General features: G+C 38.3%; 1 protein-coding gene across 6 annotated transcripts in view; it reads right to left on the reverse strand.

Annotated features, from left to right (window-relative positions):
- Positions 1-274: 274 nt before the first annotated feature.
- Positions 275-20,220, reverse strand: part of SWT1 (SWT1 RNA endoribonuclease homolog) — a 33,423-nt gene continuing 13,477 nt past the window's right edge. For 4 of the 6 annotated variants that reach the window (XM_074596835.1, XM_074596833.1, XM_074596834.1 and 1 more), the window contains exons 13-19: positions 19,213-19,351; positions 17,938-18,083; positions 16,302-16,510; positions 14,708-14,836; positions 5,401-5,467; positions 4,460-4,524; positions 275-1,451 (exon numbers count right to left, since the gene is read on the reverse strand). In XM_074596835.1, the coding sequence (XP_074452936.1) occupies positions 1,346-1,451; positions 4,460-4,524; positions 5,401-5,467; positions 14,708-14,836; positions 16,302-16,510; positions 17,938-18,083; positions 19,213-19,351 (861 nt within the window). In that variant the 3' untranslated portion in view covers positions 275-1,345. Of the gene's footprint in view, positions 1,452-4,459; positions 4,525-5,400; positions 5,468-7,309; positions 7,498-14,707; positions 14,837-16,301; positions 16,511-17,937; positions 18,084-19,212; positions 19,352-20,220 lie in introns of those variants that run through there. The other 2 variants (XR_012588604.1, XR_012588605.1) reach the window with 2 other exon arrangements.

The following is a 20,220-nucleotide window of genomic DNA, read 5'->3' on the forward strand; positions in this document are numbered from 1 at the left end:
GCAGACATGAGCTAAGGCAGACACACCATGTGCTTAAGTTGATCCATTTTCCTAGATTTATGATACCAATTGCCAATGGAGGCTTATTTGAGCATAACATGCTCATCCCGCAACTCCGGGATAACAACTTGAATAGAAATAGCCCTTGGAATGAATTTTGCTGTGACAGTAGCGCTACCAATCCACTTCTCTGACTTTCAAGCATCTGGGGGCAAGAACTGCATTAAACTTGCATCCACAGGAATTGGGCGAAGTGGAAACGGCTGTTCAAAGCTGTGCTGCCAGGTAGAGTCAACTGCCATTTACTGTAACAATAAATTAGATTTTTACAATAAAGGTTTTACAAATACATTCAAAAGTTAATATCAAAATAAACACTTTAGAACTTTGCCGGTCATCTCCTCTCTGTACAAATACAGCCATAGAAGAGGTAGCTTTAAAGGCCACAGCAGCGTTGAAAATGGCTTTTAGGAAGTTTCATGGACTTAAAGCAGTTCTGGAGAGTGAGAGCTGTCACCTGGAAAGCAGAGATAAGCCAAGCCACAGAATACAACAGCCCACAGGGGGAACACCTGCTTCTGCCTTTGCAAGAGACAGTGGCAAGAGAAACCACCAAGGACTCTTCCAAACCAAAGTTTCCATCAGGTTGCCGCTGCATGAGGATGAAGTAGGTATTTTAACAAAGAACAAAGATGCCTTTTCTCTGAAAAGAGGCCCAGGACAAACACACCTGCAGGAGGCTGGGTTTTGTCTTTTGGTTTTTTAAAAAAATGAGCATCAATCCATTTCTTTCCCCATTCCATAGCCTCTCGTAAGCCCTGTACAGTTGGCAACACAGGACACGTAACCCTGCAGCTGTGGTTCAGTCCTTGCTGCCCACAGAGGTAACAGGCAGCTCGGTATGTGCTCAGCTGCTTTCCTTTCACTCCTGTCGCCCTCCACGTCTCACAAAATACTCTTTTTCTCACTGGTCACTTCTGAAGTATCAGCAAAGGAAATACCTTACATGGATTTTTCCTATACAACTATTAACAGACCAAGCCCCTAACAGGAACGTTTGGGATTTGGCCCAGCAGCCATCTGCAGGCCAGACCAGCCGCATCAGCCCACAGACCCTCACTTGAGACAGAAAACACCGTCAGCTTCCAATTCTGAGTAGAAACTCGGACATTCGATGTCCACATGTAGCAGTTTTTTCCTTCAACTCTGATACAAAACAGCACCATTGAGGAAAAAAAGGCGGTAGGTTTTTGTCTCCTCAAGCGTTTCCTCCACACGTGCCAGAGGAGTTTGGAGAAGGAGAAGGCAGGGGGTAGGTGCTGCAGCTCCATACTGTCCTCAGGTGTCACAGCCATCCCCTGCTCTTGGCTTCTGCGTGAGCCGACGCCTGACACTGCTTAATCGTGTGTTCCAGCTGGGCCAGCTGGCAACAGCCCACTTCTAGTCTTTCCCTGGAAAAAAGGATACAAAAGTTATCAGGACACAACAGACCCATTTTACAGACAGCAATCTTGCTGTATATTCCTCTAAAACAACATTCAAAGGGATTCTAATATCAAGCTTTAACCATCAAAAGCAGAGAATACGCGGTACCTCCGGAAATCCAGACCGATTTTTATCTTTATAGCAAAAGACCAAGTTTATTACAGAGCTCGCTAGTCATTACGGGTTCCCAACTGCATCCTGCAATCACATCTTTAAAAAGGAACAATTTAAGAGCCACACAGCAAACGTTAGTTCACATAATATAAAAAGTTACTGTTTTTCACTGAATGTGTTTAATCTGCAAGTCAACTATACATTTCCTATAGGTTTATGTGTGGTAAATAGAAATAAGTTCTATGCACAGTTACAAGACGGTCAGAGACCGATTTTAGGCTTCTGGGATAAGGTGACTTCAGTTTTAGCTGGGTGCAACTCCTTTTCCTCTCACACTCATCTGACACCAGGAATTTTTCTGATATCTGCAGATTGTCACTGATCAGAGACAATGTTTTACAAGCTTATGCTGGTAGAAATTAAATATTGTTTAAATTAGCTACTCCTAAAGGGATGTACTGATATGGTCACATATTCAACTCTGGTCTCATATTCAATATGGGACACCTGCACAGAGAAAAAAGTACTGTAAGAAACATTTTTTTTTAAACAAAATAAACCTAAAGCAATTAGAGTAACCCCAGCGATTCCTGCTCTGGAACACAGGGCAGGCTGGCAAAGGCTGCTGCATTTTGAAATAGCAGCCACTTTAGTTCAACACATGAAAAACCCTTTCCAGTTTCAAAGACCGTGAAACAAAGCTTCCATTTTTCAGAGCGCTTTAATACATGCTGGCAAAACAACCAGACCCAGGAGGTCACTTCCCCATGTCCAGTTTCATAAAAATCCTGCACAGACATGGAAGCACCACAGTTCTGCTGCATTTTTAGTTGCTCCCAGGGTTTGACCACCCTTCCCTCTGCTGCTTGCCTTTTTTACGGCAGTAAAATTGCCAAAATATCTGCTCTTGCTTTTCTATTTGAACTAGGTACTAGATGGTAAACTTGGTGACATGGTGAACAGCAAGAAAAAAATAATAAAATCCTAATTTCTATACTTAAGGTAGAGTATTTTGCAAACATTTGCTATTGCACTTAGAGAAAAAAAATCAACTACAGATAAAGCAGCTGAATTCTACGTTTAAAAAACTGCCTCATGCGTAAGTAAAAAATGGTTATTTTAAACAAATAGCACAGATTTTTAGGTGTTGCTTGTGTAAGTATGATGTGCAAGAGATGCAAAAATTCCCCTTCACCCCCCCAGGGAAAAGGGGCACTCGCTATAACCCTGGGATCGTGCATCCCTCCTGCCCACCCACCCCCTCGCAACAGCCCCTGCGCACTAGGGACGGGTGGGACCCCAGCTGCTCTCCACCTCCTCTGCTCATCTGCAGCCACGTGGAACCTCTCGGGAGCTTACTGGGAATGATTTCTTGCTTTCCTACTGGGAAAGTGACCACAAAGCCTGAAACCAGTTGTCCTGACTCAAAATACAATTTAATACAATTTTTAACTAAAAAGGGACGCGGCAGCAGACAAACTATGCAGTTGTGATATGCATAATCAAAAAGGCAATTTCCAGAAAACCCAGTAAGTAGCGGTGACTTTTGCTCTAAGGCTGGCAAAACCCAAGGATTTTATACAAACACCTTAAAACAGCCAAACCACAGCTCAGTGAAAAGGCAGAGCTCCTTTTCACTTTTTGCTTTTCATTGTATTATGTAAAGGTAGTTTTTAAATATAATCGGCATTGAAAGGTCCCTTAGAGCAGCTTTTGCGCCAGAATCTCTCCCTCCCTGCATAACTCTTCTCCCCTGACCCAGCAATTAGCACTTTCAAATTCCCAGAAGATTTAGGAAACCAGTATCAATCCAGGCAAAGGAAAGCTTTTTAGCATGACTTGCCTACTCAGATTAAAATAATCTGCAAGCCTTTTACAAAGCTGGTGGAACCACACGTCCTATCCTGGCAAGCTACAGCTAATTCATATCCATACAACAGCAACATCAAAGAAAATATTTACCTGTCTTTTATTATTTGCTTTAGTAAAAAAGAAACATTATGTCATTTTAAAAACCTCAGAGAACCTGAATTTACAAGCCTTCAATTACACAAATTCAGAAAGACACCTTTTATGAGCCAAAGACTTTACAGTAAAGAACTGTAAGGCTCGCACGACAATCATTTTTAGATTAAAGTTTTCAAGGCCTTTAACTCAGCTGTACAACAGGACATTTATTTTCCTGTCACTGACTGTAAAACAAGCCTCCTAAAATGGAAAGAAGTACTTGGAATCTTATGTTTGTTTCTCCTTTTTTTTCTAACTGTACTTACCAATATCTTAGTAACATACAGTGGCTTAATTTATGACTTTAATAACGATGGCCACAACGCAGCACAGCGTCTGCCGATACACCCAGTTTTCACGGTACAGTTCAATCCCTTGAATCCCCTTGAGAGTTTGCAGGGTTTTTTCCTCTGCTGATTTAAGCAAAGTTCTCATAATAACAAGTTCCATTACAAGAAATACCTCACCAAAACAGAATTTCAATTATAATCAAATTCATTTAAAATGCAGTCTCATGCTCTAACCCACCTTACAATGAACGCTGAACTATACGCTGCCACTAAGCCATGAATCCAAAACTGGCCGAGGAAAAAGGGACCAACACCTCACCTGGTAGCCAAACAGCTGAAAATCGCTGTGTAGACAGCTCACCTCCAATTTAATTTCTGTCCTGTTCCACTCTGTTGTAATAGTAGGTCATTTAAAAAAAAAAAAAAATCCTCAATCATCTTCCCTATGCCCCTCCTACAACAGTGATTGTTTATTACAATTTCTCTTATGGTACGCTGGTTAATACAGCACATGCTAAAATGCTCTCTCCAACCCCATCTGATGCGGTCAGTAATTGGCTTACCGATAGATCTCTTGTGAAACACACTCATAAAGCTCCTCAGCAGTGAATTTTATACTGTTATTTACCTGAAACGAAGAACAAAGAATTAACATAGTAATTAACCAAGCATCACATATCAATTAAAATTATACAGCTGGAGTAACAGATATGGTTAATGTATTACCTAACAGGCTCTCAAGTTGAGACAGTACATCAAAAAAGTCATGCTAAGTATTATAAAATCAAATATTACAAATTAACAATCGTGACTATGTAATGGGAGTGATAGATAGCACTCCAGCTCCCTTTTCTAACAATTTCTGCGCAAATCTGGAAGACCTTAAACAATTCTTCCTCCCCTCTTAATTTACCCTATAGTTTTACGGCAAACAAAGTTCTGATTCGGATAGGTGAATATACAAGCCCAAACCCCAAATATATTTTCCAGTATAGGAGAGGCCTGCGAATACGAAATACGTAATATACTAAATGGAAAATACCTCTATTATAGTCCAAACATTTATTTCATTTTCTCTTCTTAAAATCCTTCAGCACAAATGAGTTAAAACTCCATGAATAACCAGTAATTTCAATTTATCTTTTTTCCTGTGTACTGCAGCCATTACTCTGCAGAGCACAATGTACTCGCTTCTTAAAATGACCAGGTCAGGGATGTTTTGGCAACTTCAGCTTCAAGGCTTTTTACTCTCCACAGCGAGTCATCCACCACAAATGAGTGCTCAGCAAGTCAGGCAAGCAATTAAATACCAGTGGAGATTCCAATAACTTTTGGTAGGCGCCAAGCAAAAATAAATTTTAACGTGCAATGCCTAATAAATAAGAGCACATCTTCAAAATTCTAGCTTAGTGGAAACACAATGATGAGACAGCTAACCTCGTAACTACTTTAAGTAAACTGTTACTGAAGTGTATCTGACAAAACATTAAAGAAAACTTCATACCTCGTTGCTTATGAGGACGTTATAGAGGGTCCAAATATCTTGGAAACTACTGGTTGGGGTCAAAATTCTGAAAAATAAAAGTTTGGGGATTTTTTTTACACAAGTATAAAAGGATTCCATGGAAGAGTTGAGAAAATAGTCAGAAATGCTTCATGGAAAAAAAAATATCTAATTACTTTCTTTAAACAAGAAGGAAATTCTGATCTTTGAAGAATTTTCCCTTCCACCCATCCCTTTCCACTCCTCTAAAATAATTAAATGAGCTTATTATTCTTATAAGGACTTTCTATGAAGGTTTTTTTCCTAATTAAAAATTCAACTGATGTTTGTATGAGCAATTTCTCTATACAGACGGGAAGAAAACCAGCAATAATTAACAGTCTTTTGTTTCCCATAAGCAAAGCCTGCTATATGAATGTGGAGCAGCAGCAAAGTGACACGCAATATAAAACTTTCCCACATGAGCTACAGCTTTAACGCATTCCCTCCACTATTCTAATGTACAGCTCAAACACTACAATTTACGTATCAGTTTTGCTACTTCTAGTAATAACCAATCCCCCCCCAATATTGAGAAGCGAAAATGGGATTTGACAGCTGTAAAGAGGCGCCTTTATGAAGAAGCTAGCATCATGTGAAATACTAGTATTTCATTTAGCCGCGAATGCACATGGCAGCCAGCAACATTGCAGTCTTTTCCCAAAATCTCGTCCTTGCTGACCGCATTCCAAGCAGAGATACCTGCCGTGGAAAAAAGCACCAGCTTTGGTGAAGTTCTGAGAGATGTACACCCATTTTCCACAAGGCTCCAGAAATGATCCAATAAGGAAGTTCTTCTCTCAAAAATTAATTCTCCTTATCTCTTGAAGCAGATATAATTCAGTTATACCTCAGTGTAACTTAATTCATTAAGATTCACTAGGATTCACTCACCAGGAAAAAAACGAACCCTCTTTAACATGACAAAATGTAAGTTAAAATCTATGTTAAAAACCACATAACACTTTACGTATATTAAGAAATACTGATAAAATTCTGCCTTATGTTAAGTTTTAAGTATGTAAGTAATGATTAAGAAAATGACTGGATTTGGAAGAAAAAAAAATTGGAAAAAAAAAAAATCTTCTATTTGGGAACCTCTATTTACTTTCCCATGGGAAAGTGCCTGAATTCTCCCCTCCCTCCCCTTGCAAGCTGTAAGTCTTTATAAATGAATTAATTAGGAATTGAAAAAAATCCAGAAAACTAACAGAATAAGTTAAAATTCCCAATTAAAAATGACACTGTATTTTAAACAGGCTGGAAGACCGTGACATACCACAGGACTTATCCTAACTTGTAACTCCGCTGCTTATTTTCATCATGATTTTGCATAGGAATTATCACTGCTACAAAAATTAGTCACGCATTCTTTCTCCCTTTGTAAAAAGATGTACCCAGAATTCTTTTTTTTTTTTTTTAAATAAAACACTTAAACCTGCCAACTAAGTCAGCCAGAGAACCAATTGGCTAGTTTTCCTAAAAATACCTCAAAGCCTTCAGCTGCTCCCTCAGTGAGAAAGCTCCCAGCTTTGACAGCATAAAACCCTGGCAGAGACAATTTGGCAAACGCCCTTGGGAAGGCTGGGAATCTTGGCATCCCAGTCGAGACTCCCACCCACCAGCTCCGCGTTGCCACCAGCCAGCAACCTCGTCCGCCTAGGACAATACCTCAGCTTTTGTGGTCGCATCGCTCATCTGCAACGTAAATAAAGCCTGGGAAAGCGAGGTTTCTATGGCTGACGATTTTCCTGCCACTCTGCCTTCTATTTCATGCAAACAGGAGGAAAGCTTTGGCACGTTTGTTTTCACAAAGCCGAACGCAGAACCGTACAAAACATAAAAGGTAAGATGTTACTAATAACTTCACCTGAAGGCCATTACATATATTGCTACACAGTACGTTGGGGCAAAATATGTTCATCGCTGTGTTTTTCCCGCGGTGCCAAGAACACACGTGCAAGGGTGCAGGGTAAGTCAGGCTGCTGCCACAGCTGAGCTGCCGGTGGGAAACCCAGCCAGGAAAGCTTTCCATAGGAAGGATGGGAGAAAGGGCGGCTGGTGAGAGAAGGAAGAGCTGTATTAATTATGGGCTTCTGGATTTTGTGGAAGATAAACGTATGTACGAGCCACAAAAAGGTGACGGAAGGGACAAAGGCAGGATTCAATGGTGCTGTCTTTCCCTTTGACTACACGGCATCTCCACCTGGCTACTTCTGTTCAGCTGACTTCTACCTTCCCAGGCCAGGGAAATGGCTAAAAACTTCAAGTTTCACTCCATCCTTCTTAGCAAGACTACGTTTAAAGAAAACCAGTTTGAAAGTAATTTCTGAAGCAATATTAGACCGGAATTCCAAGGTCATTCTTAGTCCCCTCTGGTCATACACAGACCTGTGTATGAAAGCAGCCAACACGCTGCCCGCATTCCCTTTCCCTTCACAAACGTACCACCGCCAAAGCATCAGCATCACATACGCTCTATTTGATCTTTTCTCACTGAAGGGAGAAAGTAAACAATTTATTTATTAAAGTTTCTGTACCTTGATACCAGTTAGGATGCTGCAGACTTAATTATTCCGTTGCTGTTTCCCAGACTACACACTGAACAAGGTAACCTTGTATTCATTTCTCGTGAGGACAGAAAATTGAAAAACACACTTATTTTGGTACTGCTGACCAAAGTGTACTAGCAAACTGCTAACATTATCATTTTGGCTCACTATACGTTACCAGACCCCAGGCAATGTACAAACTGGCCCTGTTTCCAGTGCTTTGGAAAAAAAACCCACAAAGTAAAACGCGTAAATAAGCATACAAGTAACAACGTTAAATCCTGTCACTTATTTTATGGCGTTTGCTTGGATTATGGCGTTGATTCTGGGTTTATAACATGAAATGAGAAGTCCAACATTTGGCTCAAAGCTCTACAATATCTTCAAATAAAAGACGTTTGTTGTTTTCAAGGAAGAACTACTGCTACACACGGAAAACTGAAAAGAAGTTGGTGAGAAGAGCTTGCACAGTAACCTCCCCCCACAAATTCTTAACAGGTCAGCATTCATAAAACATGTTTATTGCTGTTTTCAACTAAATAGGAACTTGAATACAAGCTCCAGTCTTGGAATATATTTTTCTGTAGAAAACTGTAACTCATTCCTGTCTGCAGGGCAATGATTTCAGACCACCGCTGCTGTCTACTGGTTTTAATCATTTTATGTTCTTTTCTTCTTCTGTAGCCACCATTTTGTTTTATGGAAAATAAAAATTTCAAGAGACGATATACACTGGGTAACCCAGACATGTTTGTATGCACATGGACTGCGTCTCTTACTTCATTAAATCATGTTGATCTTATTTTCATCAAAGTTTCTCAGTGGAAAAAAAAGTCTGCCTCAGCTATAGAAGTATGCGTAGAGAACACCCTCTAAATTAATAATACATGAAGCAAATGGGCTCTTCTGCAAAACTCTTCTAAAGAGCAATCTGAATCTCAGTATTGTGAGCACCGCAGCATTTAACCACTGCTCTTGTTTCTCTCTCAACACAACATCAAATATATTTCAAAAGCAGAGGGTGGAAGGCCACTGAATCACTTTGCCTTTCCTATCGACACAGCCATGCAAAACCAAACTACAAATGACCCCACATTATCCACTTCAACTTGTAATTAATCCAAACATCACGTTCTGAGCAGGTGTTGGCAGGGATGCTGGGTGACACGGAAGCTGGACTGACATTAAAATGCAAGTTGTTGATCAAGCTAAAAACTATAGTGTTGTTCTATGCATTTTTCTGAAAATATTTAGTACGTGAGGCAGAGAAGAGCACGTCAGAGAAAGACACCAAAAGTGACTATGGGTCACTCCGGTTACAAAACAGAGCTGAGATACTGTTCTTGGGGCAGCAGGGAGAAAGGATAGAGTCAGACATAATGATTTCTATCTCGTAAGCAATAGGTCTTCTCACTTGGAACCTTTCTTTACCTACTGTCACTCATCTGATGCTAAACGTGTGCAGAGAGTGTAAGATACGATAATCAAAAATGGAAACGGACAGGAAATAGCTCAAGACGTGGTTCCTCACTTGTGCAGGGAGAAGATCTGGGAAACAAGCAAAGCCTATTTGGAAAGGATCAGAAAATTAACGTACCAAATAGAAGGAAAAAAAAACCCAACCCACCAGGCAATCTGGCAAGGAAAGCAGGTCAGCCTGCCAGCTGCCCACAAACACTACAATTCTGGGAAATGACAAGTAAAGCATATGGATAAAAGTCGTATGAGACTGCGTGGTAATCACTCTCAAATGTGGCCAAACCTCTGTACCTCAGTATTTGTCACACTAAGCCGCTCCTCTTTAACAGTTGTACGTAATCGCCTGTGGCATGAGACTGATAAAATTGTCACAAAGCATTAACCAATTCAATAAATCCCTACAGTTAATCAAAAAGGCATATGACTTAATCATATCAAAGCCAATTCAACCCATTAAAAGTCCCATTTAACCTCACTGTCAGAATATAAGGGCAGTAAAAAAAGACAAGAAATGGAAAACCAAAACTTCTATGCAGCTTATTAACAACTCCTCATTACACTACACTACAATAAGGGATTCGAACTGGCATTACAATGATCAACACATGCCAGAGTTTTGTTCAACATCAACCTATTGGGAAATGAAGGGTATTTTTCCCAAAATAAAGTCAAGGTCATGCTTTCTTCTATTGTAGAAGAAGTACTTCAGATGTCAGATCCTAGGGCCACTTTGTCTAGACGCCTATTCTCTAGCTTTGCAAGGTCAGAAAGGACCATGGCTTTCACAGCGCTAACTCATTTATTCGAACTTCTCTGCTTTTTAGACTGGCTTAAAGGCTACAAGGCTTAAGCAGCTGCCACAGCATCACCTCTGCCCTGCACCTTGTTAAGCGCTGGCCAATTTCAGCTGTATTTGCCAGAGGCAGAGGTCTTGACCTTTATAATTTCCTACAGCTCTCATTAAAATAGGCAGAAGAGCAAAGGACAAATTGGGACCCCGGCAGCAGAGAAGGCCGTAGGGAAGTTCCAGTGTAACAGGAGATGGCAAAGAATCCACGTAGGAAAGGAAACACTACAACTGGGAGAAACCTTTTTGTCAGATACTGCCCATTTTCAACTATATCAGAGACAATAATTAAACTGAAGGATACAATACTACAGAAAGATGAGCTTTGGAAATGCTATTAGTGATGAAAAGTGTTTTTTTAATTAGTAGCCGAGGGGATGTTTCCACATTCCTGCTGACCCCTGGGGAGGCACATTTCTACACACAATGCCTCTCTGCAAAATGCCTTGCGGCTCATCCGACCCTAATCCTGCTCCCAGCTGTGCCAATCTGACTATGTGTGGTCAAAAACACTCCACAGAGGGGGTATAAATCCTTCTTCTGCTCACCATTTGGAATTTATACAAATTCCAAATTGTTGTTCAGAGATGAGCTGACAGGTAGCACCGTAAGCCAGATCTGCCACTAAAAAAGGCAGAGGAAATCATGCCCTGTGTTGTGTAACGTTTAAACGCGGTATTTCCAACACCCATTTCTCATTCACAGTAAATTGTGTTTACCTTGGAAAACTGCATAAAGCCCAGCTCCCTGAGCCTGAAATTTACATGGAAAGTAACTTAATTGTTCTCCTTTAGTGAGTTAAGTACATTTCAGCTTTCACCTAAATAAATTAAAAAATAAATAAATAAAATAAAATTTACTAGTGGTAGGAAAGTCAAATACTTTTTGAACTGGGAGTAAATCTCCATTTTATTTCCAGAAGGAGACTGCATGCGGAGGAAGATTAAAAGTAGAGCTCTTAAACTAGAGACCTTATGCTAGAAATTTCTAAATGTCATGGCAGCCAAAGGGAAGGAAGACAATTTTCTAACTAGACACCAAGAAAATGAAATCTCAATCCCTCCACTGACTAGCTGAATAAACAAAGAGGAAACAGCTTCTCTACATCTGTAGAATTCTGGTTTTAAATTAATAAAACTGTAGAAACGGTTTTAAATTATTTAATCCCAAAACGTTCAATTCAGTGAACTTCAAGTCAAATATATCTCATATATACCCCCCCATTAGCGATACCTTGCAAGGCATTCTGCACTACTTAGAATAAAATCTGTAAAGATTGATTATCTGTGCTAAGTTCTTAAACATCTCTGCTCTCCAAAGATGAAGGCCCTGAACAACTTCCAGCAGAATCACTGGAAGAATTTCCACAAATGATGAAAGATTTGGCACAAACTTGAAAACCCTGAGTTGCAGAAATACTTCTGTTGCCTCAAAGAGCTTCTTGAAAACAAAGAAGTTTTCAAAGATAATTATTTTAATTTATTTTAAAGATTTAAGACACCTAAAATTACGTCCCCTAATTTAACTGATTCCAAATAATACTCAACCCAAATAATACAGAACATAAATACAAGTATAAACCACCACTGAAAACAGTCAGAAATGTTATTCAAACCAAAATTATTTAAAAACCTGTCATTGTTTTACACTTCTACTTGAAGTATAAATTTCAGAGGTTTAATAATCTTTGTTCGTTACTAGTCAATGTAATATACCTCAACATACATAATACCCTCTGCCATCAAAAGTGGAAAATAAGTATTTTATGCTCACTTTTTAAGTGAGTAAACCTCAAGAACACACTGGTGTAACAACGGTTGCGAGCATCAGCTATATTTGATGCGACGACTAACACATGCTTGTTTAAATACATTCCTGCTGCCAAAAGAAGCAGGAAGGTAATCAACAGTTGCTAACCCTTTCAGAGCTGAAGTACTGTAAAACGTTTATGGCATGCAGTATTTTGCAGTATAAATGCCATTCTGCTACCAATGCTGTCAGAGGAAAAAGCAAAGACGAAATTAAAAATCTGTATGATATGCCAAAAGTTAGAAAAATAGGGTAAGATGCAAAAAGCTGTTACTAAGACCTCTTCCATGAACCAGCTCTTCGCCCGCCACCCCGCCTTTAGATATCTGTATGTGTCATAAACATGTTCTAGTCATCAAGTCTGAATAGCTGTAGTAGTGCCACTAGTATAGTATTTTTTTTTTTGACGAATGGTATCATTACACACATTTATCTCAAGAAGAGTGAATGTGCTTTTCTAATTGTTTTTAACAATCTGAAAATCTGAACTTTTAATGAAGTTGAACTTTCAATATCACTTATTTGTAAAACTTCCAAACTTTCATAAGACAGTTTCTCTCTTTTTTGTTCTGGACAGCAAGGGATAGAAGGTAACACGGAAAAGACTTGTATTTTATCATGAAAAGCTGTATTACCTGCAAATATTCAAGCTAGAACTTTTTCACTACTTTTTCTCCAGATGCCTCCTTTTCTGCAATCACACCATTAGATTAACTATAAATCACTGAAAGGATTTTTTTCAAAAAAAAAAAAATCAAGAAAAATAAATATACTCTAAGTTCAGTTTTACAAAGGCTGAACAACCTACGCAAACTGAGCCTCCCTCTTTCTTTCGAAAACTTCAGACTTTTTGTTTTAATATTCTGTAATATATATATAAAGCTTCAATGATTCATAAATGTGGCTTCTGACTCTTTGGAAAACCTACTCAGAGTTCTCAAACTAACTTAAATACCTACACTCAAGACTAAGCCAGAAGATTCCATGTTACAGTTTCTCTGAATTTCTTGTGCCACGATGCCACCTACTGCAACTCTGCAACAACCTCAGAGCAGGCATTTCCAATGCAACCATGCAGGAAAAAGACTTCGCTCCAAGAATCATCCTGGATGCATAAATACTGTATTCCCATTTAGCAGTCAAAAAGAAATTTTTTTAAAAGTATGAAAGGAATTTTGGAAGCCATTTCATAAGTGTTATTGAGTGTCATGGTAATCACGTGGAACCGAAAATAGCCTCTCCATTTCAAGTGAAGTCAAATGGCAGAATCCCGTTTGTCTTTGCTCACAATATTCTCATAGCTCTAATCAAGAAAATACATCTTTTGTAAAACAGATTTCTCGGATATAATGTTAGACTTTTTCATTTTTACAGCATTTTCCCATAACGGGAAATACAGGAGATAAACAGTTTTCACTGAAAGAAATAAAAAATGTCCTTTGTTATAGCCACATGAAGTTTTAATGAAACACCTCTGTAACACAGAAATAACACCACCGAAGCAACATATTCCCATTAAATCTCATCCACCACATATATAAACTGATACCACAGGATTTCTTACAAGAACTTTAGGACTGGAATGAAAAGAACCAAGTTTAGCAGTAACCTGCTTTATTAAAACAATTTTTTTAGACAAAAACCTGACATTGCCACTACTAAAATCTAATCTCAACTGGGAGTACTAAACCAAACAATCGCAATGAAAACTGATCAATTACCACCAAGCTATTCTAGCTCACATTTCTACCCATATGTTTCAGTCTTTCCCTGCTCCAGAAGTGCCGTGACAGGTCAGACCTCACACTTCCCAACTGGGATAACCATACGCCCACACTTGGCAGGACTGTTGTGGTTAAGTATAGCATAAGGACTGTGACCCTTCAGGACAGATTGCAAAGAACAGGGCTAAGTACTGATAGAGCAAGTTTGAATATTCACTACTGCGATAGAATGATTGAAAAAACACTTCTTGAAAAAGATTATATGCTTATTAGATAATCTCTAACAATGCTTTAACAGATAGCTTATGCTTTCTGAAGCTTTAAAAAACAGAAGGAAGACAGAGGGAATATTATCCTTCCTAAACTGAGAGTCCAGCTGACTGGTTGCCATTGTTACTGCTGCAATATAGGTTTTGTCTCATGAAGAACAATCTAGAATTTGTAACAGTGAAGTCCCAAAACTTTATGTCCTTCTCTATATCAGAAGTTTGTCCCAATTCCAGTGGGCCTCACATTTGAAAAACAAATATTCTGAATTATTCAAAGTTCTTGCCATCAGACCTCATTTATTAGTTATTCATGTCGTAGTTCCACTTATACTCTGAGCAGAGGTGAGTTGCTCATCATCAAATACTGGAAAACAAGTCCCAAGCCATAAAAGAAAATTCACTACAAAAGATCTGAACATCTGCAACAGTTTCTTACTCTTTTGCTACCAAGAAATGGTTCTAGGTAGCCTTGATATCAAGATTTTTACTGAAAATCATGTAACTAAGCACACATAATAAACTGTAGTTTGGCACGACTTTTAGTGACTGTTACTAGCAGTAGCTTTTATGACTAGCTTAAATGCTTACCTACTAATTCCTTCACGGATACCATTCACAGCTGCCAACAGTTTCTGCAGACCTAAAAAAGCTTCTTCAAAGGAAGACTTCGCAGTCACAGTTACTGCGTTGGGGTCCAACTTTTGGAAAATTTCAATACTAATATTAGAAAGAAAGAAAAGACATTCAAAAGCAGTTAATAAAAATCCTCAAAATTCAGAGAAATACAGTATTTATTATATGCATTGTATTTTGACTATTAAAGAAAAACAAGGTCAAGTGTAAATCTATACTAAAACTATGTTATCTAAAATAGTCTTAGAATAAATAGTAGAAAAAACATGCCCTAAAATCGTACTTTTCTGTTTAAAATTTTCCTATATAACAGTATTTTACCTTCCCTGCAATAGTTGTGCTGGGATGATGAGCTGCAGAGCACTCATGAAGAATTATCCCCACAGCAGCGAGATTAGTATTTTCTTGACATGAGCAATAAGAGCGTGAAATTACCTTTGATTCTAAAATTTCATCCTCTTTTCACAGGATGGTCTTTAACAGGTGGCAAGAGCCAACATTTAAGTTGCATTTTCTTTATAAAGCGGTACACTGGAAAGAGTGTATTCCTTGATGCCTATACAAAACCTTCAAATTCACAATTTCTATCCCAGGAAGAGAACTGTTCAGTAAGAGACTGTTTTCTGGCACAGATCCTTAGCTGACCTGAACACCACACCGAGCCATCTCCTGACCAGCTTCAGTTCAGACTAATTTGCACTGGTGCAAGCCCAGAGCGCTTATACTGGTGCAGCTCTACAGTGCATTCAAACGCTAGTGTGGAAACAGCATCGGTAGAGTTATTATCACTATTTGTTAGGTGACTCCTTGACAGACCACCAAAAATTGAGTTAATTTGTGCCTGATGTTAACTCAGTGTCTCTCCTTTGAAAAGATTTCGGATTAAGACTACAAAAAGAAAACACAGTATTTATTCAGTTTTTGTGATAGCATCCAAACTCATCTCAGTGATTTTCAAGCAGATTTTTCAAAAATAACCAAAACACTAACAATGGTAAAACATCTAGATGGAGGGTGGTTTAATTTTATGGAATTTTGAGTTTAGACGAAAAAAGAAACTCAACACTAGATTCTACATTTGGATTTTATAGAGTGAAGGATTTTGCTTAACAGGAAAACTTATTAGAAGTTTAAAAAAAAAAAACCACTGAACAATTTTGCATAGGCTAGTATACCTCCACAGGTCTTCGAAAGAAAATAACCTGAGAAAACTTAGAGCTTGAATTCCTATTTTTCATGGATAAAGATGAGATTTCCATGGATGGCTCACTTCTGTGGCTTTTACAGGGTTTTCAACACCATTCTCTAAGGCAACTTATTTCAGCCACTGTCCAGAAAAAGAGCAGCAGACTAGACAGACCACTGACTACATCCACATAACAATTTGTATGCTCCTAACTTGTGTGGTTTTTTTTTCTGTCAATTTTGATTAATTACTAATAGCTTCTTATCTAAAATAGGAAAAAACCAAAAGCAAGCAATTTCTAAAGTGTGTTTGAAAATTATGTAAGGTTATGTAGAAGTTCTGAATTTCTTCAGCATACCATACCTGTACAAGTTCATTGTATTCCATACACCTTCAAGGACTGACCAGATTTCCTGGTGCCTGTTTTCTTGAGCTACATGAAGGCTTGGATGTATCTTTTTTTCTTCGCAGTTTTGAAGATTTGGTGCCATTGCTTCCATTTTTTCACATACAGCATTTTCTGAAAGAACCATGATGTCTTCTGATAAATCCTGCTCACTGTCTGACCTCACCTTATAAAACAGTTTAGCAAACAAATAATGAGTGTATTTGGTTCCTAACTAAGAAAACTTGAGAACTTCTACTTTTTTTTTTTAAAGCACTGCTCAAAAAAGCAAGGCAGATTTCTTCTAGTCATAACCATCTTTATTATAGTTTCTGGATAGAAAGCTTCTCTCAATCTTTCACCAATACATCTTCTAGATGTATGTAGGGCTGAGGGGAGACCTCATTGCCCTCTCCAACTACCTGAAAGGAGGTTGTAGAGAGGTGGGTGTTGGCCTCTTCTCCCAGGTGAATAATGACAGGATCAGAGGAAATGGTCTGAAGTTGCGGCAGGGGAGGTTTAGATTAGATATTAGGAAAAATTACTTTACTGAAAGAGTGGTCAGGCACTGGAACAGCCTGCCCAGGGAGGTGGTTGAGTCACCATCCCTAGAGGTATTTAAGAAACATCTAGATCTGGCACTTCAGGGCACGCTCTAGTGGCAGAGATTGTAGGTTGTTTGTTTGTGGTGGTTGTTTTGTTTTTGTGTGTGTGTGTGTGCGCGCACATGTACGCACGCGCGCAAAGGGAAACCCTGTGCCAAAGCATCCCAGGCACAGTAAGCTGGTAGAAATGAGAAACGCTTGTTACTCTTACTCCCTATCTCATGACTGATGGCACATTTTCCTCTGCAACAGCCCAAAGTATTTATCTACTCATTTGGTAAAATGGTTCAGAAAGTTTGTCCAAGCTAAACTGAAACTGATGTGGCACAACCTAGTCTGTGTAAGGGCAGTTCCTTGTGAAGTGACTGGGCAGGACAGGGAGAGCGAAAATGAGTTTTCAGACAGAAAGCTTCTTTCTTACAGCAGCAGCGCTCACAGAACTGCAGACTAAGTGCCTGACTGCAATGCACACAGAAGTTACAGCGCAGCAGACAATCAAGACTCAGGACATCCCCATTAACGATCAGAAAGCACATGATACAAGCAAGTCTTTTCTTCACGTGCAGCACCAGAGCTACCAAGACAACGAAAGCTGAAATAGCTCGCCTAGGAATAGTAATATTGGAACAATGTCAGAAGTAGAAACAACAATTCTAATTTTAATCTTAATCTTTAAAACCCTTTTCCATCAGCTACAAACACAAGAGAAAACCAAGACATTCTTCCTGAAAGCAGCTAAATAATGTTTTTCAGTCACCTTCCCAATACTAACACATTTATATTAGGACCAAAAAAGCCTACCAAGCATATACATAAAGGCAGATATTTGCTACATTAATATAAGAGTTACATTTGGGGTCTATTAATTTTGAAAACACTCTAGCAACAACATTTCATGTGATAATTTTTTGAAATTATGGGAATAATTTAGAAATCTAAACCAGGTTTGTAACAGGAACACGGAGCAATGTCAAGATGTCAGGTGAGCGAATACTAAAGCTGCCCTTACCTCTGTAAGTGTTTGGTGTAGTTTATTCACTTCAGCGTAGGCCTGGGGAAGTATGCCGTTATAGTCTGACCTTGAACTGAAAGCATGGAGTAATTTTTTGGATTCCTGGAGCAAGATACCCACTGTTGTGGAGTCAACTGTTTTACCTGGTATTTACACAGTAACATGGGAAATGAGGAAAAAAAAAAGGTATTAGATGTTAGGATTTATCAATCTCAGGAGGCAAATTTAATACTGAAATATCTCTATTAACTTGAAAATGGTTCCGAAGCATTATAGATATAACAGTCTCAAGAGAAACATGTGTGAGATTAAGATTTTCTGGCTTCTTAATCAAGGCTTCCAAATTTATCCCAGGATCTGACAAGAGGATCAACTCCAATATCTAAAATAATTCTGCAGAAGAGCAATATCCGAAATGCGGTATACCAGTTAAAAACAAATCTGTAAATAAATGAAAGGGTTTGGGGGTTTCTTTGGTTGGCTTTTTTTGAAAACAAACCTCCCTGCCCTCATCTATCACATTAAGTAGTCTTTACTCCTTCACAATTTATTTGGCAAATGCAGATCATTCGGCCATACATAACATGGTGGCAAAGGAGGGAGAAAGATTATTTCCTTTTAAAAATAGCTCACAGACTTTGGTGACCATTAATATATACATTCATTACAATGTTTTTCCCCTGGTTTTTTTGCAGGTAGATAGAGATGTGTGAAATAAGTTCTTAAATGCCTGATAATGTCCATACATTTGCTTTTACTATCTTTCTATAAAAAATAGAAAAAAAGCCAGCAGAATACTGAATTACAAGAAAAGGGGGAAAAAAGTAAAAAAAAAGAAAGACACATTTCAGAAATAATTTTCGTGATTTTTGCAGGTGATATTTAGAATATCTGAGACCAAAGCCTGGACAGACTTGATCTTTGCACAAGCTTTCTTTTTCCTTTCTTTTTTTTTTTTTCATGTAATTCATAGCTCATCAATTTCAGTTTAATTCTGGCTTTAAGGCTATATAGCGTTGTGATTTTGTCACGCATCCACTGAATAAATTGTAGATCAATACAAAAGTAGATAAAGACTGTCCAATGTATGGCTCCATTTGGATAATCTTAAATTGGAGAAAAAAAAAAAAAAAAGCAGAAGCAGATGGAACACATTACTATTTGACCATACCGAGTACATGCCTTTTCAAAGTACCTACTTTTGTAACTACTAAAACCAGAACAGTGAGTTTTTTTCACAAGTTTACAGTTAACGTTCTCAGAGATTCTTACCTGTACAAAGGTGTTTATAAAGACATTCAATGGTTGAAAGTAAACTCCTCGGCACAACGTAACCAAAAACAGCCATCCAGTGTTTTTTATAACACTTCAGCAAATTTGCCAATGTCCATGGTGGCTTCAGATACAGTATCTGAAAGACAGTCCATTATAAATTCAAAGGCTGATTTTCATATAGACATATTCCTAATACATTCCACAAGTGCTCCATTCTTCAATAATGTTAAGATTTGTGCTTGCTGAAGTAGAATTTTAATGACTCCTCAGAAATAGGGCTATATTCAGATTTAACAAGTTTACCTATTAAAAAAGATTTGATTCAGCAGCATCATGGGTTAAACAGTCATGTTCATGTAGAAGCATTCAACGTACAACCATTTTAATGATTTTTGGTTCCCCTTTCCTCAAACGCTACAAATACTCATAATTAATATGTTACTTGTGTACAAAAGTCAGCACAATCATAAGTATACCTTTGATTTTCTAGTATTGTTAGAAGTAAAAATAAACACACTTTTCCTAGCTGTGACTATATATACATAAAGTAATATATGCATATTGCAATAAAATTGAAATTTATAACTACCAAGTGAAACCAGAGTTTGAAAAGATGTTTAAAGAAATCAACTAAGTTAATCAGAACTGCCTAAAAGCTTAACAACTCATCAAAGCTCCATCTTGTGGAGCAGCAGTCATCAGATGTTGGTAGGGGTTTTTTTTTTGAAAGCCACAGAGGCTTATCTGCAATGAATTTAAACTTCTAACTAACCCCTACCAGCTATAAAATGGAATCTAAACCAAAGCATGGATAATTTGAAAGTGCCTTGTACCTGAGTATTTATTGTCTTGTTAACAATACTTTTGAAAGAGTGAGAGTCTGGAAGTTCTCTTTAACACCCTTGTAGTTCTGTATCTGCATTGTAACCAATTGATCTGTGAGCAATTTTATCCACATGGTATCTAAAAATACTGTTCTGATGGGGAAGAAGTGCCTGCAATAAC

This window comes from Larus michahellis, chromosome 8, assembly GCF_964199755.1.
Source record: "Larus michahellis chromosome 8, bLarMic1.1, whole genome shotgun sequence".
NCBI classification, from domain to species: domain Eukaryota; kingdom Metazoa; phylum Chordata; class Aves; order Charadriiformes; family Laridae; genus Larus; species Larus michahellis.